At 37.1% G+C, this 25,698-nt stretch overlaps 2 protein-coding genes across 4 annotated transcripts in view; one reads left to right on the top strand and one right to left on the bottom strand.

The window, feature by feature from the left end:
* LOC128721856 (protein groucho-like) overlaps positions 1 to 8,002 on the bottom strand; it is a 13,068-nt gene extending 5,066 nt beyond the window's left edge. The window contains exons 1-4 of the mRNA XM_053815656.1: positions 7,952 to 8,002; positions 1,378 to 1,475; positions 1,251 to 1,314; positions 1,078 to 1,122 (exon numbers count right to left, since the gene is read on the bottom strand). Of these exons, the coding sequence (XP_053671631.1) occupies positions 1,078 to 1,122; positions 1,251 to 1,314; positions 1,378 to 1,475; positions 7,952 to 8,002 (258 nt within the window). The remainder of the gene's footprint in view (positions 1 to 1,077; positions 1,123 to 1,250; positions 1,315 to 1,377; positions 1,476 to 7,951) is intronic.
* Positions 8,003 to 24,125: 16,123 nt separating this feature from the next.
* On the top strand, positions 24,126 to 25,689 carry LOC128731164 (protein Dr1). Of its 3 annotated transcripts, none has more exons than XM_053824265.1 (3): positions 24,126 to 24,215; positions 24,826 to 24,982; positions 25,048 to 25,689. In XM_053824265.1, the coding sequence occupies exons 2-3, from the start codon at positions 24,887 to 24,889 to the stop codon at positions 25,480 to 25,482; spliced, it is 531 nt and encodes a 176-aa protein (XP_053680240.1). In that variant the 5' UTR covers positions 24,126 to 24,215; positions 24,826 to 24,886; the 3' UTR covers positions 25,483 to 25,689. The 3 variants fall into 3 exon arrangements, with proteins under 3 accessions (XP_053680240.1, XP_053680238.1, XP_053680239.1); XM_053824263.1 differs by having other exon boundaries at positions 24,135 to 24,152; positions 24,823 to 24,982; XM_053824264.1 differs by having other exon boundaries at positions 24,169 to 24,215; positions 24,823 to 24,982.
* Positions 25,690 to 25,698: the final 9 nt, after the last annotated feature.

The raw sequence follows: 25,698 nt of genomic DNA, 5'->3' as shown, positions 1-25,698 counted from the left end.
GTTTTGATTCAAACGGTTGAACTGGAGAAGGAAATGAAAACAGACTTCTTCGCCATTCTTTTTTAGTCAAGTATTTAAAGAAGAATAGATGCTATAAATGTGTACAATCCAATCAATTCAGTTTCTAAATTCATATTACTTCGCAAAAAATCGCAGCTCTCTAATCTTTCTTTCTTTCTCTATCTCTCTTTATCTCTTTATCTCTCTCTCTCTCTCTCTTTCTCTTTATCTATGTTTTTTTTTCTTATCCTTCTCTTACTCCCTACACTAGTTTCTGCCACTATTCAGCCATTCCACAAATTACAATCCATCGCTTCTTTTCGATTATTTCTTACAAAAAATTACAGAATAGTGACTATTCAACTATCGAAATCTATTTTCATTGGGGAGTCACATCCTATACATGTTAATCAATACATTTTCTAGTACAATGATAAAGAATAAGAATCGGTTTCTCAATCCCGGTACTAGTATCTTTATCTCTGCTACTCGGCTGTATTACTTGAATTAACAGCTCTTAAAATTATTACTCTTAATTACAGCTAAACAATCGCGTCCTTCTTCGCCGTGTTGCCCTCCAAATTCGTTATTTTCATTGATGATTTCCTAGAAATTATTTGAGGCTATAATAACATTGTTTTTCTTCTTCTGAGATAGAGAACGGACATCTAACTTGCATTTTAATTAGCTTGGAATTATATTAAGAAGATAAAATATAATTTCATAGTTTCATACATGTTTTCGGGCAACTTTATGTAAAATAATATGGATAAAGAATATTTTTAATTGAGCCGAAGACTACAAAGCCACTCGCTATTCAATCCGTTAACGAAAAAACGACATTATTATGTGTAGACATGTCAGCACGAAGGGTAAATATTCGGCATACCGTTGCAACCCAATCAAACTGTAAAAATTAATATCATTCTATTCCATTGGTCTACAAATAGACTCAATTTTACAAAACTCATACATTTTCTACCACACTGTCAACAATTTATTTCAGCTCATATTTCTCATTATTTCTCCTTACAGCTCGAACCCATTCAACATTGTAATTCAACACTTTAAACTTACCTGCTTGTGCATCTCAACATTAAGTCCGTAGGACATTTCATAATACTGAAATAAAACAAAAACAGGGCATTTGCTTAGAATTGAAATTTGCGTTTTAAATAATAAATTGTTTAGGCGAAATTAAGAAGAGACTGAAGACAATTGGAGAAAAGAGAGAAGACAATTAAACATACCATCACGTAATGCCGCTGCATTTCGGTTTTGTCCTGAGCCAGCTTTTCGCATTCCATTTTAAGACTGCAAAAGCACAATTTGTATTCATTTACAATCGTGACTGACTGTATAGCAAAAACTACTTACTTATGATACTGTGCTTGAAGAAAATTGAATTCTTCTTTTATTCTATCACAGTTTTCCGTTATAGTAAATTTGAAAGGTTGTGCAGACTGAGGTGGACCCTGCGAAGATAGAAAAAGAAGAGCAATGAATAAACAGTTGTAATCATCATTTCAATTAATCTAGACATTAATACTTTGATTCATCAGTTGAGTTTGAATAATAAATGTAAAAGTACAATAGATACACTTTTAATACTCGTTTGAATGATACTAGTTCACACAGTAAATGTTGCTTTATAAATAGAAAATGTATGAAGCTATGTGTAAAATGTTTTTATAAAACTAAGCAAATATTGATAATTTTGTTCTTTCTTTTTATAGATTGCTTAATTCGTAGTAATTCATCTACTGCCGATTGTCTAACAGAGTGTTGGACTTTGATTATAGAAGACATGAAGTCGAATCCCAAACGCGTATAAATAATAAATGAAACAAATTATTATGCGATTTATCTAACCTATTATGATTCATCATGTAACATACAACAGTTAGTTATAAAAAACTGCTAGAAAATGTTCAAATGTAAAATATATCAATGACGATTCCTAATCCAACTATTAACATCATATGTGTTTAATTTTTGGGATATATATATATATATATATATATATATATATATATATATATATATATATATATATATATATATACATATATATAAATATATATATATATATATATATATATATATATATATATATACATATATATAAATATATATATATATATATATATATATATATATATATATATATATATATATATATATATATATATATATATATATATATATATATATATATATATATATATATATATATTCTACTATATAGTAACAAATTTATATTTACTTCTTAGTTAAACCGTTCATCTTTACCATTAACGTTTGTTGTCTACATAAAATTTGAAAATTTTTCAAACAACATTACAAACGATTTAAATTTGACATAAGCTTCTCTTTACACTTAGCAGAGAGTAGAAGTTTAACCATCTCTAGATAGGACCAAACTTCTGTGACGTGTTTTTTATCAAAGGTTACATGTTTGCCTGTTTTAAATACGTACTCACTCTACCAATTTTGGGCCCAGATCCTAAATTATTTGGGCAACTTTAAACATCCACCACAAATACTCACTCTGATCAAATATTCGTGCTTATTTTAATTCAGGCTTTTATGTACTTTTTCAATTTGTGCATAGACGCATATCTTCAAAAAAAAATAGCCGTAATCTGTATTGATTCCAACACTGCTCTGATTCTTTTTAAATCCACGTAATAATTTTCGTGTGTTGTTTGGTCTCCCATTCCCCAACAACATACAGAGATATTAGAAATTCATAAACGAATGACTAAAATTCTTTACAACCCAAAGACTTCAACTAGAAGGACGAGATCCAACAATATAATGAAATGCTTACTCTTTGAGATTGAATCTCTAGAGTGCAGGAAAATTGCTAAATGTATGTTTGTTTGTTGCTTGATAGCCATCGACCAAAAATTTACACCAAGCAACAAAATCTGCAGGAATTTCGAAATTAGAACCTATATTTATCCATTAATTATTTCTTGTAAAACGACCATAAGTATCTTCCATAAATAAGGATTGTTTTTGGCATTTCCCTGAGCCTCGACAAACCAGATGATTCCGAATACAGAACGTACAACAAAGCCCAAGAGACATGCTAAAAATTGAGCAAACCCCCAAAAGATTAAGGATATTTATCTTCTGAACAGAAAGGAACAAAAAAAATTAAAAAAAAAAAAACAATTTAAAAACTAGATAAGGAAAAAAATAAAAATGCCATGTTATAATGCCATATACTCTTCTATCATGTTTGGTACTATAAAAATTTGCTGTGCTAAACGTCCTGTCGAAAAAGAAAGATGATTACTCCTCCTAGTGGAAGGTCTACTAATAGCAAACTAATTCAGCTTAAGTTAAACGTACGACACAAAATATAAAAAATAATCAAAATAGCGTATCTCCCTAGTCTTAGCTGCAACTTTATTGTATTTGTATTAGTTTTCTCACATCCTCTTTCTATTTGTTCATTCTTCCAGCCAGAAATACACTCAACTTTATTTTATTCATAAGAGATAATGCTCTCCTTCCCTCAATTAGATTCTAGTAAAATAGCATTTCTATATTTTGCTATTCTTAATTTGTAACTGCTAACACTATATTAAACATTCATATTTTCTGTTTAATTTATACTACTATCGTTATTATTCCTCCGCTAATATCTTTTTATAATGCCGTATTAGCCGCAGAAGAATGAAACTTAGTTTCGATTTTTTAGGCTATTTGAACTGCGGCAAAGAACCACAATGCATACACACGGTAATTGATAGGCTTTATACATACTGGTAGCCTGGTGCAAAGAAACCATAAACACTGAAATATTTAAAATTCTTTGTACCACGTAATCAACGCGACACAATACACCTATCCCTAAATAATATCCCCGCATGTATGTTGTCTATCAATCTTCGTCATTCACCTTTTTCTTTTCAATCACTACTCATCAGCACAATTGAACAAACACAACTGCAACGACAAGTTTTAACGCCATTATATATTTTGAAATACCACACAAGCGCCGTTGTTTAACACCAGCTAAATTTACCGTGTTGTCTCTTCAGTATTCTTAGCTATTGCAAAAAAAACATAAAACTCATAAACCGCATAAAACTCTTATAGACATCAATAGTGGCAGCACAATAAACTTTTTGATGTAATTTCTTTTAAGCAAAAAAATCCGATCCATGATGGCTCTAATATATGAAACATATTATTTGAAGATAGAAAAATCAAATTTGAAATTTAGCATTAGTATCAAATTTGAAATTTGGCATTTTTATCAAATTGGCAAATTAACAAAAAATATATATAATATATATAAATAAAAAAAAATATAAAACCGATGAAACCAATAACCGACGAAATGCAAAAAATCGATGAAACTAATTTTGCTCCATTTTTTTTGTAAACGTAACGTAAAAATTTATTTAATTACTTGATTACCTGCATAGTTAGCAATTCATCCGATATTTACAAAACTAATTTACACTATTCAAATGAATAATATATTTAGAGTGAAACTTTACTTCCTAAAGATATTTTACAGAATTTTTTTTTATATTTGAAAAATATTGTCTAACTAAACTATAAACATCACTTTTTAAATTCATTTGTTTTGTTTTTAAGATTGAGAAAACACACAGAACAAAGCTATTACAAAAAAAGACAAATGAACCGTTTGACAAGTTGTTTAGCCTAATTTGTTGAAAATCCCTTTTGCCTTTCTAAAAGCCCTGCATATAACAAATAAACCAAATACTTTGTTACATTGCTTTTTTTATTGTTTTTGTGATATGTATGTAGTTTGACTCATTTATCTATATTCTAGCAAATATTGTTTTATGGAAGCTTCCGTTTAACAGCAATTGACGAAAGCCCTTTCATTATAATTTAGCTACACCCAGTTCCCAACTGATGTTGTTTTTCTTCTTAGTTTTATATCTAGTATATTATCCAGTTAGTAATCTTATCTCATTTTTATATCCAAAACCACTTGTTTTATGATCCAACATTTCAATACATTTATACTCTTTCCGCAACTGGTTTTTCTCTTCTTTCTCTCTCTCTCTCTCTCTCTCTCTTTCTCTCTCGAAAAAATAAACATAAAGCTTAACCATTACTGATACTACTCTTAAACCGCCTATTAAATAGAGCATCTTTCTATTTTTTCTTCTTTTTCGATCAAATCAGCTCTTTGTTTCACTTGAATCTTTAAATACCACCATCCTACCAATTCCTCTACACTAACGTAAAAAGAATGTACAGAGGTCTTATCCATAACGAATGCATTTAGCTATGAGCATTTCTAGTATCTGAACATATGAGCATATTATGGGCAGGACGTAAAGAGTAAACTGATAGATATTCATGAAATATCAACCAAAAATCGGTTGTAAATTATGATTTCAAAGAATCTTTATATATGCATGACCGGGCTTCCTAATTAGCTCCTTTTACCACCCACCTCGCAACATCGTTACGTGTATTAGTTGGAAAATTCAGCCGAATCGAACAACTTTTGTATTTTTATTTTCTTTTGAATTCTTTTTAATGTCCAGAAGCGAATTGTATGGAAGTTCTCCTAAGCCACACATTGGAAGAGCTGTAACTCCACGATCTAACACGAAAAAACACAACGAGTTAAAAGAAGTATATTAGCTAAATACCAAACAATTCTGGCAAATCATTCCTATGTTTAAACCATTTTTACGATACCCACTGTGAAGGAGCTCCTGTTTACCACCCACCAGAGGACTTAACCTTAAACTACATGTGAAACGCAAAACGTGCAACCTGTAGGCTATTCATTATATGCATAAAACCTAAACCGTCTGTGGATTATGAGATGAGGTCTGCTGTGTGCCTAAATAGGCGTAGAAATAATATAGTGCTGAACAATATTAATCGAAAAACTCACAGTCTGAATTTTCAGACCCGTTCTTTCTATCCCCTTACAATTAATATCCATAAAAACAGTTACTTGAGAACCTTTATATTATTATTACAAATAATTCTTGCAATCTGATGCGCCGATCTGATGAATATGTCATCGAAAGAACATGTTCATAATGAACAGTTGACGTTTTCTTGAACCGTCACTTTTGAATAGGAGGTTAAAATCGGAAAAATTATCGTGGAGTGATCGGCCCGGACCAATCTACAAAAGAGCAATTAAATACAAATACACATTAGAAAATAACTAACGGTACTTCACGCAGGTTTTTACCCATCCAGACATCACCCCCACGAGTTTGCATGATGTTGTTAATTGTGATGTTGGGAATAAGGTTAAATTTCATTCTAAACATCTACTCCTGTTGTTCTACCGACCCCCGTGTTTAGCTAACTTTTCCCCATTATTTTCTAATACGTGTCATCGGACAGGAGTACAAACAGAAGTATTGACCAATCTTAACTTTAACCTGTTTTTTATTCTCATTTTTTAGCTTGCATTTTAAAATTCAGTCTAGGAAAAAATGCGTTTTACTACTGGAGAAATATCTATCAAATTGACATCCACAACCAACATTCCCACCAGCAGGAAAAGGAAAATCATCCTTCAAATTGCACTCCGTCTTTAACGATGCCACGCATTAAACAATCAGACTGAAATATTTCTGTTCATCATAATTCCTCTCGCACCAAAAAAAGGTAACCAAACAACGCTGAATATAAAAAAACAACGCTACCCCTTTCGTTGCGACTGCTGAAAGGAATAAGTTGAAAATTGAAACCTACACCCAAGAAGAATGGTGTGAAGAGGATGCCGAAACAGGGGAATGGAAAGGAAGAGCGCTACCACATTACGTCGAAGCGGCGCGTTTGCTCGCTTCGCGCTAATCGACACCGTTAATTAAATACAAAGGCCGCTCACGATCTACGCGCTACCCCCCCCCCCCCCACCTCCCCTTGCTTCCATCAACCTAAACACTCCCGCCGCATACACATTCATACACAATTTATTCCCAAAACTGTTTCCTGTTTTCTCAATTCACTCCCTGAACCGCCCGACGCGAAACACTTGAGTGTATGAGCATACCAACTAAAAAGTGGAAATAAGGTTGCGCGCCGCACGCTTTGTACTCTTCCGAAGCGATTGTGGCGACGGGATACCCAGAGCAAAATGTAACGCAGTGGCATAGGTGTGCGTCCGGCAGAGGTAATGAATGAAGCGAGAAAACGAATTAGAAGAGGGTAATTACGCGCCGGCAAGGCATATGCGCTGTGCTTTCATTCGACACGTGAATAACATGGTGTGCGCCTTTTGGTGATGCGTATCCAAGCATCGTAGATGGCTGTTTTTTTACCTTCAACATACTATCCATCTCTCTCTCTCTCTCTCTCTTTCTCTCTCTCTCTCTCTCTCTCTCTCTCTCTCTTTTGATCTATAACTGCATTTTCTGCAGTCATTTATTTACATTCGCACATAAAACACAAGAAAAAGATTACACTCGCTATTTCGAAGGGAATACGACGGCTTCGATTAAAGGCTACTGATGATTGACATAGTAATTAACATTGAAATAACTGCACACTTTAAACTTCTCTCTATGGAATCTATCAATCTGTTTATAATAAGCGCAGCTACCGGCATCGTAAATTGCTGTCATGAAAATGCCGTAGTTGTGTCTTTCGATACTGTCAAAATAACGGCTGAAACAACGTGAAAGGAATTTAACATTTCAGATACAAATACTTCCTGACTGAAGCAACAACTATCGACATAATTGTAAAATTAAACACATTTAAATGCTCACTGAAGTTCAAATTTAAAAACTCGAATGTAACTCTTATTACCATCTAAATACGAGCAACAAGATGAACCAATTCGTTTGTAATCACATGATCACATAAATGAAACTTAGAATATAAATGTTGCTAATACCCGAACACTACGCAGAACTATGAGGGGTAACTTATAAACCATATAATTCTACACTCTTAATTTTCTTACCGGATGGCGGGCTGCAACCGCAGCTGCGTTTATTCCAGAATTCGGATACATCTCGATTAGTGGCCTGTTTTCAAAGGCCCGAAAATCTTGCTTCCTTTAATATAACACTCTTTGTTTTTTTGTTTAAACTTTTGAACCAGAGAAACACTTCTGTAATATTACAGGTCAAGCCACACGTTTCGGATATTTTACCGGTTTCATTCGAACTTGTATGACTTGATGTTCACAAAACCATTCTAATTTCAAATGACTAATGTAAATGAGAAAATAATACAAAGAACGTTAATATATTTGTATTTCCTGTGATGTTCAGGGTAACCACAAGATATATTCAACTCTTTCTTGAACACGCTCAATTATTTACGGTCTTTCAACGACTTCACAAACTATTCCAGCATTCACAACAACCAAACTGTACTCTCGCACGATGATTGCTAAAGCAGCTATTAAAATCGCAAAGCTTTTTTCTTACACTAGCTTTTTGCAGCCACACACACATACTTTTCGCAACCGGGTGTTTAATAATATACACACTTTTTCAGGAAATTTTAATTGTAACATCGGAACAACGATTTTTTTCTATTATGCATTAAACTGCACCAACAGTATTGATGCACATCCTTTCGTTCCCCGCAAGACAGAATAATGCCGGGGTGGTAATCTAATTTGAGTAGTAGATACTGCTTTGCCACCTCGCTCCACTTTCTTCTTTATCTTGCAGACGATCCAAACGCAACGGAACGCGACTAACAGTTCGGAATACCGCGTGCTCAAATACACTCACACATTCACACATACACACACCCGATTTGGCCCAACTATGGGCGAGGGGAAATCAAATTCTCGTGTCGACGATGACGCCAAATTCAATTATCAACCAATTTCACTTTCCACTCGCGTTCTCGCTCACACACGACCGAATCAAAATTACGGTGAAAAAAGAGCGGGAAATTCATCGCTGCTCACGGACTCATTCCTTGGCATCCTATTCCATCTCAATAGTGCTTTTCTCTTTCTTTCTCTCTCTCTCTCTCTCTCTCTTTCGCACACACACTTATTTTTTTTCATTTTTTCTATCTTTGTCTAGCTACTTCACACCGTTAGTATGATGTTGCACTCTCATTCCACACCAGCCATTCAACATCTATGTATTGGTAGATCCACACGTGCTGCTCGATTAGCCGACTGAACCGTTTTTCTCCGGATTTACCATCGCCCTTTCGGTAGTGGCTCGTTACGTTTACTTGTTTGCCGGACGCACTCTGCTACACCAAATCAGTTGCCGCTTCTCCTGTACAGGTCTATGTTCTAACACCACCACCCAATCCGCAATGAACTGAGCTGATGCGGGGCAATTAATTACCAGCGACCCGTAAAAAAGGTCTCTACCAAAGCATCTCTTCGCTTCCTTTTTTTTACTGAAGAAACATTCCCGTGTACCACAAATACGTCTGCCTACGTAGCTCAAAAACTTTCTCTGTCACTCACTCGCCCTTCGGCGGTATACCGCCATCATTATCTCCCTCTCGCTCGGCTTCATTATCTGTTTCTCTCTACCATACACACCCAACATATTTTTTCACACACTCCCTCACTTATAGTAAAATCGCCCCTTTTTTATTCCAAGCAACTAAATACCGCATCCAGGCTGTATTATATATATATATATATATATATATATATATATATATATATATATATATATATATATATATATATATATATATATATATATATATATATAAACCTTGTGATTATCATGTTGCCATGTTCAAGTCATCGCTTGATCGTTCTTCACAATTACAAAACACGTTCGTATGCATCACTTTTTTTTTTTCACCCAGCAACTGTACTAACATTTTTATCAACTATCCTCCTTTTCCCATACCCTTCGAGCATGATTTTTAATATGAATGTCGGCTCACTGTTTCATACATGGTTGTTTTGCTTCCATGTTTAGCTGCCATAGTATTCCACACACAAAACTAATTCACCTACCATTCAATTGCCGCAAAATCGACACGAGAACAAAATTTGCCGACGAAAAACTTCTCAGAAACGCGAGCTACGCACGACGCACCTCCTGCACGGACAATTGCGAATATAGAAATAAGCCCTGTTCCATGCCTTTCTTTCGCGCTCATTTTCTTCCACATTCTCCCTTGGCGTAAGCAAAGCACACACAAAACACCTCAGTACGTTTGTAGTGGTGCGCCACAATTTCCACACCAGTGAATCCGATGTTGTAGTAGTGATATCCTGACTGTATTGCACAGTACAACATCATCGGTCAAAAGTTTAGGCTAACAAAGTGCAAAGCAGGAATATTTTGCAAGTGTTTTAGAAAGTTTACAGCACAATGCTTACACAGGCCCAGTTTTAACAATATGAAACAATATCAATATCAATCATGACACAAATCCGAGACAATATATTTCTAATGTGGTAATTGGTTATGTCTACTCCAAACCAATGCAGAAAATTCTACACAACCTCTGGAAAACTGTCCTATCCAATATCAATAATTTTCTAAATTCCCAGTTTAACTTATGTATTGAAGATAAACAAAACTACTTAATTTTTTGATTATATTCGGCCACAAATATGCGTATATTTTCAACCACAAAAACAACATTCACATATTGCAGAATTAATGGCAGAATTTTTCAAAACATGTAATAACATACCATATTTTTTTAATACTAGAAACACTAATCCAGACACATCTCTTCAGTCACAAACCGAAATTTATGACAAAAAAGGAAGTACCAATCAAAATGACAGGTCCGGTGGTTTTCATGTTAATTTAAAAGTAATACATTTACAAGTAATCAAAACAAATGTATTTTGACAAACACAAAACAAAACACTTTGACCACGATTTTGTCATAGTGTACTGTCCCGATATACTGCTGCTAGCATACGACATAGGGCATAGCTAGAGCTATAGAATGTACCAAATTACGGAATGTTTTATGTTTCAGGAAAAAAATTCACTTATAGTTTTGTATTGCTTTCAAGCAACTATTGTTTTTGAATAATATTTAACGATATTAGATCAGTAATGTTTTCATCAACAATACAATACGTTGAAAATAATCAATTTATTGCTATCTCTCTCTCTCTCTCTCTCCCTCAAAATCACGTCAACAATCTATTGTTTATTGTCGCGCATTCACTCTGTATATATCTTCTAACATCCTATTCCTTTCCTACGCAATTAATACGCCTGTATGTTCCATTAATGATTTTTTACGCACTACTTATTTAATTCTCATCCTATTTTTTACCTCGTTCTTTTTGAAATATGTATATAATATGTGATGCTTTCGCATCGTTTTTTTTTCAACCGTGATGGGACTCCTAACGGTAGCTTTTACAAGGTTCTGTTTAAATTATTGTTTTTCCACTTCTTTTCAAATATTCCTCAAATTTTTATCAACAACTATGAAGAAAATTATTCTTCTATTGCTTAATTGTTTTTAATTTTGATCGTTCTTTTTTTATTAATTTTGTGCGAGTTTTTTGAGAACTTATCTAAGATACAATAGGTCGAAGAGAAACAGAGAAGACAGGAAAAAATATATACAGTAAAAGTTGAGCTGGAGCAACAAAGAAACAGATAAGAAATTGATTAAGGCAATGAAATAAAGACCGCGTTAGTAAGACCTGCGGCGATGAAACCACTCATCAACGAACTCTCTCATCATAATTAGTGTAGATCACACCTTTTCGTTGAATGTGCACTATTGCATGTGCCATCAGTCTAATGTTCCGACTGGCAGAAACATTTCTTCAAACTTTTCTCATAAGTACATAGCAATTCATGAAGCTTTGACAAATAGTTTTGTGAATATTTTGAATCAATCAAAATTCACACTTCCTTTACGTTATGGTTTCCATCGTAATTCAAAAACACAACCGGTAAGCAGCTTTGCAGATCGCAATTATAGGCTGCTCTGTCGGCATGCAAGCGACTCGGGTTAAGAGAATGGAAGTGAGCAAATGTTCGCTCGCAGGGTGGTCTTGGAACGTGGAAGTAAAAACCTTGGACGGCGGGATAAAGCCACCGGTGGTAATATCTTTCACTAAATTTCTTGCCAGCTAAACATTTATCGACCTGTGAAAATTCAACCACGCCAGGCCAGACGAAACACAGCAGGATTCCACTTATGGAGAGGTCGAGTTCGGACTATTTTTTGTCTTGTTTTCGCGGGGTGTTTATTGCGTTGTTTTTTTTTTAGGTTGCAAAGTACTAGCGGAAACTAGAGAAAAAGATGGTGGTGAACAAAACTGTTTGCGGAAAAAGGCAGTCGGGAAGCATATCAAAAGACCGAGTGTTGTTATAGGAGGAAGTCGAAATCAAGTCGGGTCATGGATTGAACTATTTTTTTGCGATCTTACAGACGCCAGAATAATGACTGTAGAGTGAAGCAAAGACGCACATGCAAGATAAATGCGAACGCCACTGCCAACACCGAGGGCTCGAGGATTGTCGATGGCTCAACGAAGAGTTTTGCGAAAAAAAATCGTCGATTACACCGCTATGATGGTCGGAGGGAAATACGGAAGCGACGAGAGAAAATAAGCACCAGCGGGATCAAGGAAGAGGACGTCAATGATACCGACCGCGGGTGTTATGAAGACGGCCAAGAATCTATAGTTAAGAGTGCGCGGGCAAGAGAAAAAAAAACGACAACGACAGAGGCCATACCGTCGATGGGTGTGTTGGACGGGATAGCGTTTCCGGCGCGGATAATGCAGCACTACTGCCAGGAGGAAAACTAATCATGCATTTTCGTAGGCAGAATCTCGAAGCGGGCAACGGAAACGCGTATTGGAGTCGATCGCCGTGTGTTGCTTTCATTTTGTTTTCCAACTGCCAAAATTCCCGTATAGTAGGCGACGCGTTTCTGTTGAGTAATTTCAATACTACTTTTCAAAACGATCACCGTGCGGTGCATAGAAGAAACGTAACGAAAATGGCAATGACTGCGAGATAAAGGACAGAAAAAAAGGAGTTCGAGATCGAGACATGGTCAAAAATAGCATGAGAGTGTGCGAGAGAAAGACAGGAAGAAACGGAGAACGAAAGAGAAACAGAAACAGCAAGAAGAAAAAAACACTGCCCGACAAACCGATTTTAAGTTCGAGAACGTCGGTTACTCAAATGGGATGTAGTTTGTTGATCGCTAGCGGAAAGGAGAGCCTGCCAGAGGTGCAGCGTACGTATGAGCGAATGAAGAGAAATGTGAAGCAAACCAAGGGATTGTATTGCGGGTGGAAAAGTGACACGGCGAAGGCAAGATGATGAGCGAAAGCGCGCGCGAGAGAGAGAGAGAGAGAGAGAGAGAGAGAGAGGGAGAGTGAGAAAGAGAAAACGTAGTAAAACCAGCGGCGGCGAGCAGAGAACACAAACCGTTGAAACGGTTCGGAACGGTTTTCATGCGTGGATTGTACAGGAGAGGGAAGATTATGGGAAAGAAAAAGGGACGGCAGCGTCAAAGCAGAAGCGATCGCTGGGTGGGTACGGCAGTGGAAGAGCGGTTGTGTGAAATGATTGTACACCGAAGGAAAGGAAGGAGAGCAGGTAGCCAGAATGTGAGAAGGAGAAGGGGAAGGGAGAAAGGGAAGTGTTCAAGCTCCGACAGTCGACAACGATGGCCGTGTCAGTGGAATCGGCTAGGTTTGGGTTTCCTGTGGCTTCCCCTTGTTCGGTTTGGTTATGGGGATGGTGTGCGCTTGGCTCATCGAAGGACCGATCAAGGGGTACACAGGGACGGAGGAGCTGAAGAGGGTGAACGAAGAACGGGTGATGAGGAGGGCGTTAGCGAGAATCGTGAGGTAAACATTTTTCAGTGCAACCAAGCTATAGCGCGTACCACACCGACCGACCGAAAAACCGACCCGTCTCGACTCCACGTGGAGTCACGCCGGTTCGGTTTTGTACGCCTGGCAGCAACCAATGAGAGCACGCCATCCGGTCGAACGTATTATGGCGTGTAGAGCGGCGGGAGTGCTGTACACCAGCTGTACTACACGCCTCGCTGCCGACCCACAATCGCGTTGCTGTTTGTGTCTGGTGCCTTTCCCTTGCACGGCCATCTCGGTCTCTCATGCTGAGCCATAGCACAAGTCGAACACGCAGCCACAGCGAAAAGCGCACGATGAGGCTCGAGAGGATGAGTATGCCATGCCGGTTGCCACGGGTGAATGAGCAGGGGAGCACAGGCAGGTCGTGGCGGGAGAAAAAAAAAGCAAAAAAGGAAGCACACAAAGAGAGAGGTTTACGAGCGTGGACGAGCAAGGACGAATGCTGTGAAGCAGCGAGGGGTTCTTGGAACGGTTGGAACCGATCGTCATCACCATCGCCTTCGCTTCGTCGCCATCGTCACCAACGTACCTATTTTTTGCCTTTGCTTCTCTGTTTTGCTGGTGCTGGCTGCTGCTGCTGCTATTACTGTTGGTCGTGTTGGTCTCGATAGCATGGGGTTTGGGTTTGGGTTTGGTTTAGGTCCCTTACCTCGCGCTGTCGGGGGGCAGTTATTTGGTAAAGTGGTAGAAAAAGAAGCAAACTGAACAGGACGACGAAGAAGATGTGAACACAAGAAGGTGCCAAGGAACGACGAGAAAGAACAGCAAAATTGAACTTTTTTTTTCTTGCATATATACTACGCCCTTCGCTTGCCCCTAACAGCCCGTGCTTTTCTATTCTCTACCCGTCTTCGATATACTTCCTTCCGTCGGTGGCGACCACCAGCCGCCGGCATAGTCCGCTAACCTGCGGCCGACGGGAATTGAAAATGGTTCCCATTTGCAAAAATGCTTGACGCTTTTTTATTTTCTCCACGATGAACGGGTCATGAAACGTTCCCCTTTTTCCGCATACGGCATAAGGAAGGACGAATTCCCGCAAGGCACTAAAGACTCCAAGGTGAACTGAGAACGGAAATATTTGTGAAGTTTCGGAATATATTCACCGATCCTTCGCAGGAAAAGCAATTTATCCAGCTTCGTAATACAAGGATTTGTATTCATTTCAGATATATTTTACTGTTGGCAAATATCAAGTTTTATGTTTTATCCTTTTTTTTATTACGACACAGTTTTAAAAGTAAGTTCAGTGCTAAGCTCATAGCTTCATACCTAAGTGCAAAGAACGAACGATAATTGCAACAGTTTCGACTAGTGCAACAACACCATCGTGACTAAATTAGTAACCATTATTACGATGTTGGAATGGATTTAGTAGTGTGCGTGTTGCATATAAACGAATGTGTGTAATGTGAGAACGAAAGTATGAAGCGCGAGAGTCGTCACTTGCGAAATATTTCACGAACACTAAGATACACCGGGAGTTAAGCAAACGCACACTGCAATGAATAACAAAAACTAAACAAACACATTGAATCGGGTGGTGCGACTGCGAAGTCCCGTATCCTATGCTGTACAACGTTTAGGAAAAGCTTCCATGCGGATATTTTTTATATCTTAAACACTGATCTGCAAAGATGCGCAATTACAATTAACGCTCAAACATATGAACAAATAAATTATATGTATATAATTATTTATAATATATATACATATATATATATATATATATATATATATATATATATATATATATATATATATATATATATATATATATATATATATATATATATATATATATATATATATATATATATATATATATATATATATATATATATATATATATATATATATATATATATATATATATATATATATATATATATATATATATATATATATATATATATATATATATATATATATATGTATCTATATATATATATATATATATATATATATATATATATATATATATATATATATATATATATATATATATATATATTACATAATATTTTATTATAATTATATTTTATTACATAGACGTAGACTAAAAACGCAAAGCATTAAGAATCTATATTTCGGTGTGAATTCTGCAGGTACGCCATGACAAAACCACACTTTTTCAAAAACCAACCACCGAATTGATATATTTTAATATACCAACCACCTTGCGATGCGAGAATAATTCGATAAATTGTCTTTAGAGCATATCTCTGATATTTTCTTAAGACTATTTCTACCCTCTATATGGTGGTGTATGTTCATCTACGAGAAACAATTTGTTATGCATTCTTAAACGCATTTTGTTGCTGTTTACAGGAAAACCGTAGTGTTTGTCATCGTCCGTGTAATAATCGAAATCACTCTAACCTAGTAGCAGGCATTTTGTGCAAACGGAAAAAATCAATTCGATACAAATTTAACCATGAATTGGTAAAAAATTGACAAACCACATTATATTACGTCCGAACCACCAAATCAGTTGTGCATATCCAAGTAATTAACCAAAAAAACACGTAGTATATTAAGTGGCTAAATACATTTAGTAAGGAAATGAAAACACAAAAGACAGCAACGGTGACGATCAAAACTAAAATTATGAACATTTGTAAAACTTCGTGAGAATGTTACGTCTTTCAGTGCGAAATATATTTATAAAATAAGAGTTCCGCATTATTTACCGCAGTTGGATAAACGAGCAAACTGGTTATATTAATACAACATCTACTCAAACTCTTACAGTTATGCCCAATGCACTGGTAAAGCCGGCCAGTTGCTGTCACTTAACATTCATGTATTCTTTAAATATCTTACAGCTCACAGCTCTTCTACTCTTTTAGGATTATCCGAAGGTAATCCACCAGCTCCAGCCAACCGCACGTTCGACCCATGGCATTGTGTCACGTCGTCGTTCATCGGAGCAGCGGCAACAGCAGCAAAAGCATCGTGCATGGGCGTCGGTCACGCGATCATTAAACATAAATTTTTACCATCGACTGCGTAAATCACACTTGATTCTTTTCCCCACCAACGGGCGACGCCGCCCTGGTGGTAAAATGGCAATCGGTCTTTTCCGGCAGCAAAAGAAGCAGGGGGTGGCATGTGATGTGGGTGCGAGCAGCACTGCTTGAAACGATTGAGGCATTTAACCGTACCACTGGTGGAAAGGGAAAATTGAACAACAGTTTTAAAAGCCGTCAACACAGGCTATGATGGTAGTGATTATGGTGACGGTTAAGCAACTGAGAACGATGAAACAAGGCTACCGAATGGGATCCTGTGTTGTTCTATTCACACCTTGAAACTGGCGTATTAACGGGTTTCTACATATCTAAAGTTAAAGATGATGAAATGTGGCGTTGTCAACGTAAAGATACGAAATGAACATTTTGCGTGCTGTTGTGTTTGACTGTATCCAATATTTTAAGGGTATAGTTTGGTTGTCGAATGCGGGCGTGTAATCGGAACTGCTGCTACATAATATCAAATGTAGTACAGCTGCCCTACTAGATAAGTGAAACAATTGAACATAACACGTTGCAATATTGCAACTATGGTTCACCCAAAAATTATAGAAATGATGCCAGACAATTCTGTTATGGTCTTAGATTGAAATTAATTGAAATCAGCTATCGGAACTCTTCATGCAGCTATGGATTTGGATCCAAAACGGTACTACCCGTTGTCACTTAGTATCAATGCGAAATGTAGCTATAAGTATTGCACCCAAAAGTGTGATGAAAATGTTTCGCAAAAGCTTTTTCCTGTTCCAGATGCATGCATATTAAGAAATATACGTTCAAGTCGGAACGTGTTTACGAATTTTTCTTTTTTTTTTTTGAAACACAAATATGCAACAGCTACGATGCTCGAAGAGTAGCAAAATATTGGTTAGAATATTGGTAGTAAGAAGGATGTGGAGAGAAGAAAGAAAAAGGAGAGCAGAAGCGAAGTGTTGAATCGAATCGAGAATGCTAATGTACTAGAACCACAACAACGATTCAGCTTATTTACATTACTAGTTCAACGCAAGCACTTCCACTGGCGCTCTTTTTCTCTGCTTAGGAAAGCTCCTAATTTTCGATCAAATATTGTGCCATTCGGGTTGAAAGCGTTGTTATCTTAGACCATGTCGGTATTTGATTACCTTCTTGTGTAAATAATGCGGACACTATTGAGTAAACAAGTATAAACAAACATACGGTGTGCTTGGGCGAGTGCTGACTTTGTGAAAGACATCCGCGAAAGACAAATAGGAATGTATTAATAGGGTTTTAAATAAATAAATTAGTAAATAAAAAAAAATAAAAGCAGAAAGTGTTCATATGTGATCAGATAATATTATATAGTATAGAGTATGTGGAGGAATAATTAGTTAGAATCGACGACGAGAGAGTGGATTTGTTATAAAATATTATCGTTGATAATACTCGGTAAAAATTGATGATAGCTTTGGGAATAAGAAGGAAAAATTGGTTAAAGAAGAAAGAAGAACAATGGAAAATCTACAAAAAATCAGGTAGTGTTAAGGATAATTTGGTATTCAAGTACTGTATGTGACAAACTAGTCCTAAGGAAAGAATGGAGGATGGAAAGAATGAAGCCTGCAGGGTGTTGGTTATACTATGTCCAAACAAACCTGAAATGGAATTAAAATATTGACCGTTGTCATAGTATGTTGGTAACAAAATTAATGTTCACAAATTAAACGTAAACAAATTTCTTATGATGCCTATTTTGAAATTAATTTGTAAAACGTACTTCTATTATTTGCACCCTTGGAGATTTACCCGATTTCATAACAGTAGACGTTGTATCAGGGAGTTGTTTTACTGTTTTGCTATTTCAAACATGTTTTATTATATGGAATGCATTATATTATGAAAATAATTAACTGTTTTTTTATTTGTGATTCTTCGTTCATAATTAGTAGTACCTCTTTGCACACTCTGACCGGAAAGAGCTGAGAGCGAGAAGAGCTACCTGCGGGGTGGATACTAGGTGTGAAGAATTAGTAATGCCTCTTGGCATACTTCTCACCGGAAAGATCTGAGAGCGTGAAAAACTACCTACAAGGTGGATACTTGGTGTTATCAATCCAGCCAACAAAAAAGAGCTGGGGGGCCTGAACATTCTTACCATCACAATCGTCAATGCCACCTATAAGATTTAGTTCAAAAACATTTTCGGCATACTTGCATGCCTTGTTACATACTTAGTCAGCAGCCATCTAGCTTGGTGTTGTTGATTGGAAATCAGCCACCAAACGCCTCTTTGCTCTAAGACAGTTTCTCCTGAAATACTATGATCGAAAGATCTCAGCACACCATCTGTTCATTTACTTTCAGTGAGTCTAGATAAACTTATTTGGGACTTGCAGATCATAATGAATGTGGTCCAGTGTAAGGTGCATAATCCGTGGCATAATTTGCTATGAACTTTCCATTTTTGGTTTCGCAGATGTCATCGACATTATAAAAAGGACCACGCAGAAGATGTGCGAGGGTACACCCGACTGTAAATCAAAGCAGTAAGAATTGGATTGATGAAAGCAAACCCTTGATTGAGCCCGATGAAAAGTATGCCCTTGATAAGAAGCAGCGTATTCATTGACGGCGGCAACCTCAAGGCCATAAAGTAGCTCTACTATCTAGGGACGCGTTGTTCATGGCGTTACATTTTGAATTTATACCCCAACCTCTTTCATAATCACGTAATCATGCGAAAACTATCAATACATATTTCTGCAAACAATTATTCGCTCTACCACACATACACTTGTTGTCTCTCGTAATGCAATATTTATACAACCTCTTCAATAATTCCCTGTTCCATTTTTCTGCGTGTTGTGATTTGTTATTTCCGAACTTTATCCATATCTCAATTCTTAATGCTAGACATAATCTTGCTAAATCCTTAATTATTCACGTTTATTTAAGCTAGAAATTCCTTTTTTCGCTATCGCTTTACGCACAATGTAAAACTTATGAACATCATTATCATTAGGTTAGCTAGGATACAATTCTTGAAGTAATGTACGGATATCAAAGAAGTTGAATATCTTAAGCTTTCTTTGAGCTTTACTGCTTGTCAAATGATTTATAACATGAATATGCATGTAATTTCTTAATTTTCTCACGATTGATCGATTGGGTATAAGAGCAAATCAAACGACATGTGCATTCCAGTGATAATATTCGTAAGGATATGAGAACCTGCCTTTTGTGAGGGAATATATAGGAATCGGTGACATGTTTGGTACTGATTAAACCGTTGAGAATATGCAGAATCTATATGTTTCGATATTTTTATATTGCATACGATATAGCATAATGCATAGCTGCAAATTAACTTTGATTTTTTTACTAGAGAAGAAAATTTTTTGGTGAGTCTACGTCAAGGCGTTAAAAACGTAACTGTCACTTCGTGTCCGGTAGTTACAGGTATCTTTGTTCTAAAGGATTAAGCTCTTCTTGCCAGTTTACACAGCGTTCTGATACTGACATTCAGATCAAACCATGCGCAAAAGCACAAATCGCACGAGATTGCCTACGACATATTAAATCAAGAGTGTTCGTCCGGCTTTCAGTTGAAGCTGGCATTCTATTGTTTCTTGCTTTTCTTTGTCTTTGTTTAAGAAAAGTATCATCAAAATCATAGCTTGTTAAGTCAAAATCATTTTCGCGATCGATTTTCCTGCTGTTTTTATTTCTCATGTTGTGCTTTGTGCGTGTCGTTATGTTGCCATCATTTTGCCTCGAGAAGTAGTGCCAAAACGCAAGCACATACCGATTTGCCGGCCATCCGGTGCCGGCTTGACGCGCTACGCTTTAATAATGTCAATATACACAGCCCAGCTCAGCCACACGCACTGAGCTGTTCGATTTGAAATTCGTAATTCTACGCTCAACGCTATCCGTGGCGCCCACCACACCGCATCCATACCGCAACAAGCAAAATCGCCGACACCCACCGAAATGCGATCGAAAAACTTCCCATGCTAGTAGCGACATCACGCATAGCAGTTGGCTTCGCTGCGTTGCCAGAGGGATGGTGACGGTCAACACCGAGCATGGTAGTGAGCAAAACGAAGAGCGCGAATGAAACCGGAGCCGGGAACAGAAATATATTTTCGCTCGAAAAACCCCAATGGGGAGCCCCACAAGGAATGAGGTTTTTGGGTTTGTGCTCTGCGGCATCGCAGTAGGTCTGGAAAGAAGATTGTTTGGCCGAGGAAAAGGAAAGGCCAGATTGGTTGGTGAAGCAATGTGTGAGTATCGTAATGTACGGCTAGGGGTTGAAGCAACGAAAGAGGCGAGGCAAATGTTGGGTGTAGAGAACAGAACCGTGTGCCTTGGTGTTTGGTGGAGAACATAGCAGGCAAGCAATGTGGGAGTGATTGTGGAAGGGCGACAACGACCAAAATGTGTGCACAGGATGGCTGGAGCAAGCCTCGCAAGCAGGGGGGTATGCCAGACGAGATAGGTATTGCTGTGGGTGGAGCAGGCACGCGGTTAAGCGCGGCAGTGGCTTGTGTCTATAGAGGCAGGCGAGGCATTCAATGGTTTAAGCACGAGATCTAGAATGATTGGTTTGGTACGGAAGCGAAAAGGGTAGCTGAGCAAGAGGAAACAGCAGGGAGGTAGGTCTGTGTGTGTGTGTGTCGGTTGGCGGTTGATTGGGGTTGCGGGCACGCGGGACTAAAATGGTCTATCTGCCTGCGGAGCGCAGGAGCGACGAAGTCAGCGGACGTAAAGACGAAACAAAAAGCAAGCAAAAAGACACCAGGCCTTTACTCGCTTCCCGCGACCTGCTCCCTTCCCTTTGCCTTGGCCTCCGCGTATTTCCACTTCCACGCGTACTTGACAAACTCGAATGGTAGGAAGGCAAAAAATATTGGTTTCTTTTCATAAATAGTTCCTGAATGCTGGATTTTCATTGGTCGACCTGTTTGCTCGGCCGGCGTAATCTGCTGTCTTGGACTCCACGTGGAGTCGAATGTATTTTTCGCTTCGCTTTAGCCTTATTTGCTAGCATGCCGGGGTCGACAGTGAAGCGTACACACGCACACACAAACACCAACAAAACCTCATATGGCAGCTGTCCCTTTCTCTTTCTTTCTACCGCGTGATAGTGCGTAGACGTATACTCTCGAAACCCTTCAAGCAGGGCTTGAGCGTTGAAACCCATTTCGGAATGTTAAGCTATGGGAGAAAATGGTGGAGCACGTGGTAGGGGGAGGATCCGTCCGACCGCGGGCTACCTCATACTAGCATTCCCTTCTTTCGTTGGCACTCTTCACACACTCGTGTACACACACACGCCCTTCCGCTTGCCACCATTCGTCGTAACAACACGTTAGACACACTCGCCTACTTGGATGCTTGTGAACGAACGAATCGCTCTTTGAGGAGCGAATGAGGCGAACGTTTTCATCTGCTCACCGTCGTCTGCACCACGCTACCTACCCATGCTCTACCACATAGCCCTTAACTACCGCTCTTACACCGCACCGACGTGTTTGTTGCCTACACATGATCGTATTTTCTTCGTTCTTCACACGTTCCTTCTGTCGAAGCACCCCACTCACCCGCTTGTTTGCCGTTGATCGACGTACAGGCAACGCAAAACAAAAAATACACAACACATCTAAAACAGTTGTTCTCGTTCTCTTTTTTTGGAGGCCAACCTCAACACTACCACCGCAGATAGTTACTGACTCGACAACGGAGTCCCCATGCTGTCCTGCTCCTGCCGGGCTCCGCCGATTGCCATCAGCGTTACGGTTTTCCTCCGCGCTTCTTCTTTTCACACATCAACTGGTTCAATTTATCCCATTTTCGGTGCGCCTCCGCCAGCAAGCGCTTTCGATACAATTTCCGCCTTTCCTGTCTCTGCAGCGCCTTGCTTTCATAAATGCGATAAACGCTCGGTTTCCTCACTATACTCTGCATGGTTTCGATCCTTTCGTTTTATCATTTCTCTTCCCTATTGCTTCACCCTGTTCTATGCCTTCTTTTAGCTCCAATTAATATAATCGTACATCGCATAAATTCATCCCTATGCATTTTTTTACGTTGCTAGAATACGTAATTGAAGCGAAAATATTTTTAATTATTTACCGCTCTATGTAAATTCTTTGCAGGAAGAAGTAAATAAGAGACTCTTCTTTAGAGCAAAATAGTCCTAGTATGAATTTTAACTTTACACATGCAAGAAATGCACATTATTCTACATCTCATCACAAAATGTAAATTAACGGTTCCACAAATCGTTTGTATGCGATGAAGTGGAGTAACCCTGTTCAAGGTTACAGTGTTTCCCTGCTTTAATGACATTACTAGTGTTTTGAAAAAACTAATAAAAAACACATTTCAAATGTTTAATTTTGTTCAGAAATCTGAAATGACAATGCTAAAGCCTCATTTGAGAACGAACGAACAACGAACGTAAATCTAAGTGTAGTGCTCTGGAAAATAAAAAAAATCAAGCATTTTTCTACACTACATTGCATGCAAGATGCACTTGGGTGTGTTATGAGTTCCACATTTGCCTTTCACGAAAATCGAGTAATTTTAAATTTGCAGCTACCAAGAACCAAGGTTGCTATAGAAAACAGATGTAATCAACCAACCAATTCTTGCGAAGAACATGTAATTGAATAAACGATACGTAGTTTGGTAATGAAGTAGGTAATTTAAATCTATTTGAAATCAAAATTTGTTTATCGTATTGTAGTATATAATTAAAAGAGTATTTGTCTAATGTAGCTATATTCTTAGACTAATATATTAAAACTATTGTTAAATAATAAAAATGGTAATGAAATCATTTGAGTAATAATACTAATAAAATATTGTTAAGAAATTTGTGAACCTTTTTGAGCTTGAACATAATCGATTTCACTGTTTGAGAATTTACAATACACAACTCTACAGTAATAGTATTTCAGCTAAAAAAACTTTTCTAAAATCTTATCTTTTACAATTTTATTCTATCTTCTACAAATAATCTCCTTATATATAACTACTTCTAATATGTTTAACACTGGTCAAAACTCGGGGGTAAAAATTTGATAATTACCAGTTTACATTTCAAAACGAATTTCTGAAACCCGATTTCGTTTTCAACCGCTGTTAACACAAGAATGTGCACTCGAAGTAACTCACATGTAAAGTAGCCTTTATTTCGAAATGCTCGCCTTCGTGACATCTGTAAATCTTGTGTAAAATCACGTGACGTCAATTCTTTTGATCCTTCATTAGAGTATCAATACTAGCCTTAGTCGAAAATGTGTGTGCGATTTTTATGATTGGTGCTGTTGATGCTGAAGAATTGTTGTTTTTATCAAAAATAATCTCAATAGCTTATTATTACGGTGTAGTATAATTTTGTGCAATATACGAGTCATTAAGCTCAGTTAGTTGCTTTCTTTGATTTTCAAAAGGAATAAACAATATTTGTTATTGTTGTCCTCATACAATCGTTGCTTCTCGAAGTGGACGGTTGTATCCGGTGTATCACTGTAAGGCATATGATAGTGGTCAACCTTTGAATATATTAGAAGTGACTCTTTGGAGAATTCGAATATAGAAGGCTACATCCCATTTCGCAAAGAAGAAGAAGAAGAAGTTGTTGTCCGTATAGAGTCGATAAATTTAGTCATGAAAAATAGATTAGCATAACTTTACTTTTAATAATTACTGTATGAAACGCTTTATACCTTTTTTCGTGGAAAACTAACTTAAATATTGCTGTGTCATCTTGCATTGTAACAGCAGAAAAACAAGAAAAGTTCAATGAAAAGAACCGATTACAGAAATATTATCAAACAATATTTATTCATAGTGTTTCGATCAAATCAAATAATATATACACATAGTCCATTGATAAGATCAGATGTTATTTTTCAATAATATTTTTAATTTTTTGATTATTAATTTTAGAATTTATCCATAATCTGTTTCTATTACCCTTGATTTTAGAAGATAGTGTATCCTGTGTTAAACAAGATTGCCCGATTTTATCTCATACTTAAAAAGTCTAGGGATGTCAGATCCACATGACGAACTTTGTCCACCAAATCAGGAAGATGACGAACTTACGTTACCGCGTGCTAGTATCAACAAAATTATAAAAGAATTGGTATAATAGAAAACAACAATTTAGTGTGTTCGGAATCCTAAATAAATTTGAAGTTTTTAAAACAGGTTCCTTCAATCCGAGTTGCAAACGAAAGCCGAGAACTGATATTGAACTGCTGTACCGAATTTATTCACTTGATTAGCTCGGAGGCCAATGAAGTTTGTAACCAACGAAATAAAAAAACAATCAATGCTGAACACGTCTTGGAGGCTCTTGATCGTCTTGGGTTCAAAGACTATAAACAGGAAGCTGAAGCAGTTTTAAACGATTGCAAACAAGTGGCGGCAAAAAGGAGACGTCAAAGCACACGACTCGAAAATCTTGGCATTCCCGAAGAGGAGCTGTTACGGCAACAACAAGAATTATTTTCCAGAGCGCGTGAAGAGCAAGCAGCTGCTGAACAACAGCAATGGTATAACGTACAAACAGCAACATTACAGAACGCCGAGCTTTTTCCTAAGCATATTTCTCAAGAAGAAGATGACAGTGATGAATATTAAAACAAAATAAATTATTAAGAGTATTAAATAACATTACTATTGAATGCTGAAACTGCAATATGTTTATAAGTGAATTTATGAAAAACTAGCAGATTGGTCATATCATGGTTCTCTTCGAATGTGAATCTTATCGAAAACAATTAAATATGTTATACTATCTGGCATGGTTTGGGAAATAAAGGATATATTTATAAATTTTTTCAGAAAGAGTTGGGA

This window comes from Anopheles nili, chromosome 2 (assembly GCF_943737925.1).
Source record: "Anopheles nili chromosome 2, idAnoNiliSN_F5_01, whole genome shotgun sequence".
NCBI lineage: Eukaryota > Metazoa > Arthropoda > Insecta > Diptera > Culicidae > Anopheles > Anopheles nili.
This window is presented reverse-complemented; position numbering and strand designations above follow the sequence as displayed.

What these genes read in the sequence shown, in the direction of transcription:
- LOC128731164 (XM_053824265.1), top strand. Translation starts at nt 24,887, where the DNA reads ATGTCAGATCCACATGACGAACTTTGTCCACCAAATCAGGAAGATGAC. An exon ending in ACAAAATTATAAAAGAATTG is followed by an intron (nt 24,983 to 25,047) that starts GTATAATAGAAA and finishes TTTTTAAAACAG; the next exon opens with GTTCCTTCAATCCGAGTTGC.